General features: G+C 35.6%; 1 protein-coding gene across 1 annotated transcript; it reads right to left on the bottom strand.

Moving 5' to 3' along the window:
- Nucleotides 1-3,541: 3,541 nt before the first annotated feature.
- LOC126734879 (centrosomal protein 20) lies at nt 3,542-4,359 on the bottom strand. Its single transcript, XM_050438699.1, has 3 exons — nt 4,211-4,359; nt 3,956-4,159; nt 3,542-3,740 (listed from the first exon to the last, which is right to left on the bottom strand). The coding sequence occupies exons 1-3, from the start codon at nt 4,242-4,244 to the stop codon at nt 3,601-3,603; spliced, it is 378 nt and encodes a 125-aa protein (XP_050294656.1). The 5' UTR covers nt 4,245-4,359; the 3' UTR covers nt 3,542-3,600.
- Between the last annotated feature and the right edge of the window lie 6,328 nt (nt 4,360-10,687).

Raw genomic sequence — 10,687 nt, 5'->3', positions numbered from 1 at the left:
CTCTCGTAAAGACAATGAGAATGTTAATGATGGTATAATCAGTGTCAGGTTTCTAGGCCTTATATTAAGATAACAAACTCCCTTCAAATCAAATCGTTTATTTACATCGACATCATAACAATGTATAGGAATTGTCAATAAAAAACTACAATGCTAATAAAAATAGTATAAAGTTACAAAGATATGAAAGGAAACAAATTTAACTTAAGTTAGTCAATAAATCTACAGTTAAAGAACTCTTTCAACGAGTAAAAAGGACAGTCAGCTAACATGGTCCTAAGAGCCCTCTTAAAACTTGGAGAAGTCTTAGCTCTCTTTATTCTACATGGGAGATGATTAAAAATTTTGAGAGATGTAATTTCCGGACCATCCTGTACCTGCGACAACCGGGTAAAAGGGATGTATATTATATCTGCATTTTGAGTTTTATAAAAATTAAAATCTCCAGATCTCCTGTAGTTTTAAAGATTTTTATGTACTTGACATGCGTACTCCAAGATATTGATGTTGATTATAGTTAGGATTTTTTCTTTTTTAAAAGTACCACGACAAGTTTCTCTGAAGGAAAGTTTAAACATTGTACGTATAATACGCTTTTGATTAGCACTCTCCCAATACCGGAGGAATTACCCCAAGCTAATAAGGCATAGGATAGAGTGGAATGCATTGAGGCATAATAAAAGCTTAAGTGTATATGCATCCACATAGTCTCGAAGTTGCAAGATGGCATAATTGCTGGGGGATAATCTATTGCACACAGATTCCACCTGAGGATCCCACGATAGATGTCTATCAATTAAAATTCCCAAGAACTTGGTGGAGTGTTGTTGGATGAGGCGACTTGATGACTGCTCTCTAAGGAGTAAGCTCCGGTCCTGAATAGCTCGAATCGGAGTGAAAACAATAAAATTGGTTTTCAAACAAAGACCATTTTACTGGCACCACCCCGCAATATACACTTGGTGGCTTTTAAGTGGGTAGACTGGTTGTCAGTACCCGAGACAACTGCAGATGTATCGTCTGCAAAAAGTAGCTGTCATTAAGCAGGAGAGGCAAGTCATTAATAAAAAGTAAAAATAAAATGGGTCCAAGAACCCTGTGGAACCCCAGTGACGACAGTTGCCCAATCAGATATGGTCACCTGACCACTAACTCTTAATCTAACAGATTGGGTTCTACCTGTCAAGTATGATTCAAGTCATTTATAAGCCGTACCTCTTATACCATAATGAAAGTTCTTATTTAATAGTAAAACATGATTAATAGTATCAAATACTTTAGTAAGATCAAAAAAGATACCAACAGATTTTAATTTCAAATCAGAGTTATTCAATATATTTGTATAAATAGATATTATATAGCATCTGTTGTAGAGAGCCCATACCTGAATCCAAACTGATGATATGACAGTATATCAAAAGAATCTAAAAATAAGTCTTCTTTTAAAAGATTTGACAGCCTATGCAAAGAATTTGTAAGTACTCTCATATCTGATTTAGATTAGATGTTTTATATAAAGTTTTGCAAACAGCACATTGAAGCGTTTTTACCGTTCCTTAAGATGTGAATAAAACATTCAAAGCACAAAACTAGTCAACAAATTTATGCAAACTCGTACACACTAAACACAATCATTTGAGACTACTGGAAGAATTCATTTACACTGTATTTATTTACTACTATTTATTGTGAGTTTAAAAGTCGCGCCAATATTCTTTCTTATTCTCTGAACTAGCCTCCTGCCAACGCTGGCTCCATATATACTCGGCAGACCATGGTAGTGATGATTCTAGCAGATTCGAGAACCTTCCATTCGTCTCTAGAGATGTGCGATTTGTCCGCTTACGTCAGCGCGATACTTTAGGAATAACAACAAACAGTTGATATTCGCGGGGTTGCCATTATTGTTTCACTGCCCCTTTCTAAGTTAATTTCGTCTCGATATGATCTCAAAGATGGTCGATATTGGTATAAGGTTCCTTTTTTAAGACAGGATCTTTTGAAGAAATAACAATCCGCTTCATGCTTTTTAGACGCCTGTAAACTTGAATATCACGTCTAACATACTATGAATCAATTTGAAATCCAAGTTATCGGTTCCGCATGAAAGTTTGTCAGTCTCTTCATTGGTTATTTTCAGTGCTTATCCGACTCTGAAATACTTCACAGGTTACGCGGTACCGACTCTTTCGGCGATTATAATGATGCGCCATGAATTTATCAAATGTCAAATCTCACTCTGGTTGGATTTGTCTATTTCAGTTGGAGACTCTCCTGTATATGTATTCATTATATGAATGTATAGTCGATAGGTCACCAGGAACAATTGAAGAAACCTATCACAGTCTGGTGGATAGCGACTACTTTGGCCAAATACCGATTAGTTGTTCGATTCATTCGTTCCACCATGCCATCTGACTGTCGGTGCAATGCAGCAGTCAAGAACAAGCTGGATTCAACATTTCATGCTTGGTCAAAATGTAGCTCCAAAGGTACATCAAATCGCCAAATCGATTTTTTTATTAAACCGTCGCCGACAGTGACGAGGCGTGTGAGGTTTCCTGGTTTGCTGAAGTGGTATATTACGACCACGATATACTTATTCCCTGCTGGTGATTTAGGAAACGGACTGACAACGTTAATACGAATCGCTGGGGCTTTCCACGTTGTCCTGATGCATCAAAACCTTCTGCTTCCCGTTATTTTCCGCACATACAACGCACCGCTCCAAACAGGCAGACATATTAAGATGCATGAGAATGGGTCTAAAACTGGATCTACCCAAACATTAAAATCACATGATTACAACACTACGATAATTGTTATGTAAACAAGAACGGTTTAAGAGTTGTATCTTAATATGCCACTTTTATTATTGTTTTTTTTTATTTAATTGTTGCATTATATCTTTAATATGTATTGACGAAAACCCTCCATTTATATCCCTGTTGATGGACATGTTATATGTCAGAAACATGTAGGATTATTAATTATTAAATAAATTTAGTGGAGGATGACCGAAGCATTTTTAGTTACCCATTGACATATTAACTCCACTGCAAGTTTAATTCGTTTTCTACTTTCATTCTCATTTTTGGATTTAAAACATTCAACATGATGAAAGTTTTGGAGAGTCTTGGAAAATTTATTTTGTATTTTTGGTGAATTTAGTCGCTTCTTTTTACGATTAATTTTATCATAAAAATACTTAGATTAGATCAAGTTTTACTATGAAAGATTTCAACGTACGACACCTGATTTGAAACTTTATTAATGACGTTAGAATAATTTTCTTCTTAAAATCATAGTCGTGATTTTAAAGGTTCACCGATTTAAAAAATAACTAAATATTGACAATAAAGTGATTTTAAATTTAAAAAATATGTACTTAATCATCAATTATAATATTATTGGTGCCATATTTGTATATTTCTGTTTACGTAATAAAATACTTTCGATCCGACCTGCTAGTGGCTGAGACAAGGTGACAAACTGGAAAACTTTTGAGAATCAAAAACTTGTTTCATTATTCAGACACGGATTTAATATTAAATAAATTAAAGTGGTTTTATTTGTATATAATTAAATAAGTCTCTAAGCCTAGGGTTTATCATCTGATACTTGAAAAGCTGATACTATATAGTATAAAAGAGGTATTTTTGCTGTTTTTGCGTCGTCCATTACACCTAATTTTGTTGTCAGCACGTCTCTGGCGACCCGTTCACCATTTTGACCGGATTCTGGAAACGAATATACGAAATATAAGAAAAAATGCAGGATGCAGAAGGTAATAATAATATTATGCACCCCTTTAATACAGTTTCTAGAAAAGAGTCTTTTTACACAGATTCTGAGACAAATGGAATATTATTACATAACTGTGTAAATATCTTAACTTAAACAGAAAATCTTGAATTTAAATAAATAATACTGAAATTAACTAATAATATTTTACCTGTTGCTAAAACTTGTTCTGTATATAAATAACCATTCCATGCAAGGTATTCTCGTATTAGTTCATTAATTAATCTTGTTTCGTCGGGCACTTTTGGCGCATCTCCACTACCAGAATTTTTATTTAAGACATTCATAACAGCTGCTCGAATTTCTCCTTTGAAGCGACCCAAGGTCCCGTCTTTTTGTAGTGACTCTTTTATAGCTGAAACACACCTTCATTAATTTCTTTACTAATGTAATACAAATTAAATACCTTCCAAAAGATCTGCTTCAGCAGTTTCACTCATATTTTCACAAATTTAGAAGAAAAATGTCATTTTTTTTTGACGCCGTCAAACGGTTATTGCATCTTCTACTTTGTTTGTATCATTCATCCGCTGCTAGGTAACCATATGTCGTGTGGCACCGATCACAATTTAAATATACGGGTGTTCTTTCTTTATTTTTTTTAAACCCTATTATATGAGACGTATATGGTCAGAGAATAACACATCACTGTTAATATCAACAATTTCGTTGTTCTGTGGACAATTTTGATGGTATCTTAACTGACAATTTAATTGGTATACTAATAATTGCTTTTGTTGCGGAAACCGAACCACGGTCAAATTATTTCTTCTGCAGTATATACTGTTAGAAGCAACAATCCTCTTTAGCTTGAAATATACCAACTAGAGAAAGAACCATGCATTAAAATAAAAGTTACAAAAATTATTACTTCAAATTAAACATTTTTATTTAGATATTTAAACATCAGAAATATTTTACAGCTGTAAAACGGAAAAAATTCAAACAAGAGGCCTCAGCACCGGCCCGAAGAATAGAAAACAGTCAGTATGCGATACTTTGCGATCACTTAAGAACGAAAGAACTGATAAGAAAAGGTTAAACAAAGACTAAACTCGTACTGATAAGAGCCCTTATTATAATGCTTAAGTTCGATATGAAATAAACATTCACTAAATTTTTAATGTTGATAGTTACCATTTATTCACTGCCAAATCTAAACCCAACAAAAGTAAAAATACAAAAATATCAACTGGATTCAAAGCCATAATGGAAATAAATTGTTTCTCTCCAATTTCTCTGATCCCATTAGTCATCATTTTGTCTGTTTTGCATCTCTTAATAATCTTATAATATCTTGTAAGCAGTTGTACAAATAAATGTATTTATTATTAAATTTACGGGAATCCCCATTTTACAAAATAAATGTACAAAATAGATTATTACATAATAGATAACTTAACCTAGTGAGTTGATACAATGTAAATAAATATATATATATCTAAGAACTGAGTTGACACCATTACAGCCATAGTCTGCTCAGGCTATTCTTAAAAACGGACAGTGAACTACTACATAAATCAATGTTATGAGCGTTTAAGACACTCAGAGATCTATCGATAGGAGAATGACGGCCATACTCAGTTCTGTGCATAGAAACATGGTAAAGGTCAAAATTGCGTAGAGTTCTATTTGGAACATCGAGACCCACTTTAGAAAGAAAATCAGGAGCATTAATCATGCCATTAACCAGCTTAAAGACAAAACAAAGATCAGCGTTCACACGTCTTTTGGCCAATGTATCCAGGTTAAGTCTTACTCTCATGTCCTCACGATGGTACTCGTCAAAGCTAATGCCCATTCTAAATGCAGCACACCGTAAAAATCCATCTTGCACTCTCTCAATCATATCTATTGAATTCTGTTATAGAGGAGACCACACTACTGAAGAGAATTCAAGATTAGATCTAACCAGTGAGACTAAACCAGAGCAACACTTGGAAATATTGAGCCTCAATCCGTTCATCACAGACCACTCACACAAAGCATCAAGGTCTTCCTGAAGTTTAGCTATATCATTCACCTGCTTAATCTACATGTAGAGCTTCAGGTCATTAGTAAACATACTTACAGAACTATGATTGATCACATTAACAATGTCATTCACAAATACAGAGTGAGATCCCTGAAGAAACCCTGAGACTACATTAGTAGGTGCAGAAGTGCAGCCATACACCTTCACACTCTGAGTTCTTCCTATCAGAAAACTCTTTAGCCATTTTAAGAGAGAGTCATGAAAACCAGCACTTTCCAACTTGGCCAGCAAGAGACCAAAGTTCACCCTGTCGAAGGCCTTGGAGAAGTCGGTATAGACCGCATTTGTCTGAACCCCCCTCTCCAAACCCCCAACAGATCACACTCGTATTGAACCAAACTGCTGGTTGTGGATTTCCCAGAAGAGATTCCTGACTGTTTTTCACTAATGATTTCTTTGCATTGCCATGTTAGCTGGCCGCAAACCAAACTATCAAACAATTTGGCCAATGAGTTTTGAATACATACTCCACGATAATTGGCAATATCCCTCCTATTGCCAGCCTTAAATATCGGCATGATGAAACTATGCTTCCAAGCTTCTGGGAAGGTAGAGTCCTGTAAAGACATATTGAAGATCATCTGGAGAGGCCTACTAATTGTATAAATATAGTTCTTTAAAAAGACATTAGGTATATTACCTGGCTCACAGATAAACTTGTTAGGTAAATTCTGGATCTTAGAAAATACCTCCGAGAGAGTGAAGCGTCCATCAACAATATTCTGGGAACCAAATTCAAGAGAATCAGGAATGGGATAAGTAGAGTTGTCGTAAACTGTAGCAAAAAACTTTGCAAACAAATCAGTAATTGCTTCCCTAGACTCTGTTATTTCCCGGCTCAAAAACATTGAATTTGGAAATGCATTGCTCTTTCTATTGTCATTGACAAACCTCCAAAAGTAACGACTATCATCCACCACTGACCTCTCCACTTTACCAATATATTCACGAAAGCAACGATCGTGTTCTACTTTACATCGAGATCTAAGGGTCGAAAAACGAGCATAAGAGTCATGTGAGGGAGTAGACGTATATTTCCTGTGTGCAGCCTTCTTTTTACAAATTAAGTCTTTAAGTAAAGGACTAAACCATTTAGGAAAAGATGAAGACCTTAGTCTCTTTTTAGGAACATACAAATCAAGGCAATCCTGTAAAATATCATTTAACTTACCCGCAGCACCATCAACATTCAACCCATCAAAATTCATACAACAATCAATAGCCCCCAAATGAAAGTTAATAGCCCCAAAGTCGGCATTCCGAAAATCGAAATAAGATTCATCAAGCATTAGTGGAGATGAGTCAGTTTGCATATTAATATGATAAGAAACGTGGTGCAAACTATTACTAAAAATGCAGTCAGCAGCAGCTGAAATATTAACATTATGCAAATCAGAAAATACTAAATCTAAATATGTGTTTCTGTTATTTGGTACGTTATTGCATTGAAACATATTATGATAAGACATTTTAGCTAATACTCAGGCTGGATAGTGTTCATTGAAAGCTACACAAACCGCATCAACATCATTTGACCAAACCGCCTCAGGTAGGTTGTAGTCACCGAACACCAGCACCGATGAATGTTGGTAGCTTTCACAGATTTCATGAACTGACATTCCATGTAACTCGTACTTAATGCGTGTAGCATTTGGTGGAATATACACTCCACCAAAAACAAATGACTTCTTGCAAATATTTACTTCTACATATACTTGCTCCACTAAGATGTAAGGAGTAGCAATTTTTCTAGAACTAAATTTATTACTAACTGCTATAAGCACCCCACCACCTCTAATCTTTGTACTTGACTCCAGGCTACGGACAGTGCGGTAGATGGTATATCCAGGCACAAGGGTTTCACTGTCAGAGATATCCTCACTCAACCAAGTCTCAACTAGGATTATGACAGAATAGTCAGACAGCTGCACTCCGTGATGAAATTGTTCGATTTTAGTGCGCATACCACCAACATTTTGGCAGTAAAGGCTTAATCGTTTTTTGAGTTGTTTTCACCAACTCAAAAAACGATTATTATAGAATTATTCCATTTGTACCTGAGGACTCTTACCATATGCTAATAGACATTATAATAAACATAATTCCAGTCAGAAATATTGTAATTCTTATAGAAAAATAAAATTTTTAGAAACTGATTATACTGACATACATAATACGAGGGTGGTCCCAGAAGTACCCGACCCAAGAAAGAAAACACGAAAATTTTGGAAAAAAATGTATTTATTTTTCAACATAATCTCCTTTCAGCTCTATACACTTTTCCCAGCGATGTTTTATAAGTTCGATACCCTTACTTAATGGATATTAGAGTCTTACGCCTCGTAATATCCATTAACTGCAGACATCACTTCTTGATCGTTAGAAAATTTTTGACCACTGAGCCAGTTTTTTAAGTTTGGAAAAAAAATAGGGTGCATGAGGTAGCAATTCAAACTTTAATTCGTTAATTTTGGCCATTGCAATAACGGATTTGTGAGCTGGTGCATTGTCTTGATGAAATAACACTTTCTTCTTAACCAAATGCGGCCGTTTTTGGTTGATTTCTTCGCTCAAACGTTGCAATAAGTTCGCATTATACTCGCCACTGATAGTTTCACCTTTTTCAAGATAGTCAATGAAAATTATCCCTCGCGCATCCCAAAAAACTGACGCCATGACCTTGCCTGCAGATGAAACGGTTTTCGCCTTCTTTGGAACCGGTTCTCCCTTTTGAGTCCATTGTCTTGATTGTTCTTTTGTCTCAGGTGTGAAGTAATGGACCCATGTTTTATCTATAATTATAAAACGACGCAACAATTCTGCTTTGTTGCTATTAAATTTCGCTAAACACTCAATTGAAACATCTTCACGACACTGTTTTTGCTCGAGTGTAAGCAAACGCGGCACCCATCTTGCACACAGCTTTCTCATGTCAAAAATTTCAGTTAATATGCGATGTACCGCACTTTTTGAAATGCCTACTATGTCCGCTAGGTCGCTCACTTTCAGTCGGCGATCATCCAGTATCGCTTTGTGAATTTTCTTTAAAATTTCTGGAGTCGTCAGCTTATTTGGTCGACCATTGCGATGCTCATCTTGGCAGCTCATACGGCCTCGTTTAAACTCTGCTACCCAATATTTTACTGTTGTTAACGAAGGAGCAGACTCACCCAGAGTAGAATCCAGTTCAGCTTTCATATTAGTTGGGCTGAGGCCTTCAAATAAAAGTATTGTATCACATAAAATTCACTGAAAACGTTCACTATTGATGGCTGCCAAACAAATACTAAATAACGTGGCGTCTTCAAACTTGAAACATATGCTTTATAGATTGTATACTTTCTAATACACTGATATTTTTCAAACTACTACCGACATCTCTAGGTCAGGCCGGGTACTTCTGGGACCACCCTCGTATATTGCTAAATTACCACTGGTATTATGTTTTTAAGGTTGGCCATGTCGGTGCTAATGTTAAAATGTAAATGTTTTATAGATATATTAATGATATTATTGATATGTACATTCCAAATTTAATACTTATTAATTTAAGCAAATTCTTATTTAATTATTTAAACATATCGAAATATCCAAAACGGTTTTCAAAAAATGTTACTAAACTGGCCAAAGAAAAAAAATTCTTAAAAAATGGAAAATTTATAAAAAACGCTAATGATTGTCATCATATTTCCCACATAAGAAAGCGTTTAAAACTTTAATACTATTTTTTATCATAAACAGTACTGAGTACAGAACTGAGAATAATATTAAGTAAATGGCCAAGTCTCGACTATTTTTGTCCATCGAATATATAACGAACGGTAAAAAAGAAAATCCTGCCAAACTAGAATCTAAAATGCAGGAGAAAAAAGATGTTAAAAGAAAAGATTCTAAAAAAGCTTTTTTACTGAAAAAGGATATTCTTTCATTAATGGAAGATAGAATTCAGGAAGTTAAAAACATAATTACAACATTGGACGTTCACGGTGAGCTTCCCTATAGAGCCTTAGCAATCTTATGCGCCTCAAATCACTTTAATTTGATGGTGCTACAGCATGGACTATTTATCAGTGTCAGTTTGAAGTGGATGCAAAAGCAAACGGTTAATCACCCAGGGAGAGAGCTACTGCACTTACATTGGCCTTGAGAGGAGATGTCGCTGACATCCTACAACGAATGTCCCCCAAAGAACAAGAAGCCTACCACCGTCTAGTGAGGCAATTGGAGATGCGTTGAGGTCAATCACTACTGGAACGAGAACAGAAGGGTCCGTTACCGAAACTGGAAACATCCTGGAATGGGTCATACAAAGTGCTGGACGCCATCGACGATGTTCTTTACAGAATATCTCCTTATTATGGAAACCACGAAGAGCTCCGGTAAATCCAACCAGAGTCGGTTTTGACATTCTATAAATTCATGGCCCATCATATTCTAATGGCGGAAAGAGTCGGTACGGTATGACCTGTGAAGTGCAGCAAGGTCTGTTTACTGGTCTACCTAAGTATACTCTGACAAATTGTGTAGCTAAGGAAGTTATGTGTATCTATTTACAAATGTCTGGAGTTAAGCAGGCACTCAAGATAACCGATGAAGAGACGGATAGGAAGATATTCTATCTGGTTACCAAAGAGGAGCCATATCAGAAGCCAACCTATAACCTTTGGGGACGCTTTGTGTTCACTAAAGGCGAAGTTGCTTGCCAAACATCTAAGAAGCCTAGCAATTGTCAAATCCAAACTCGTCTGCCGGCTCACTCACATATTTAAATCGGACATATATAGTAGTAAATAAATGCAGTGAAAATAATTTCTAGTAGTCGTAAATGATCGTGTTTTGTAGTGTAAG

The sequence above is a fragment of the Anthonomus grandis genome, chromosome 4 (assembly GCF_022605725.1).
Source record: "Anthonomus grandis grandis chromosome 4, icAntGran1.3, whole genome shotgun sequence".
In the NCBI taxonomy this organism is placed as follows: Eukaryota; Metazoa; Arthropoda; class Insecta; order Coleoptera; family Curculionidae; genus Anthonomus; species Anthonomus grandis.
The sequence above is the reverse complement of the archived record's forward strand: the minus strand, read 5'-3'. Positions and strand labels throughout refer to the sequence as shown.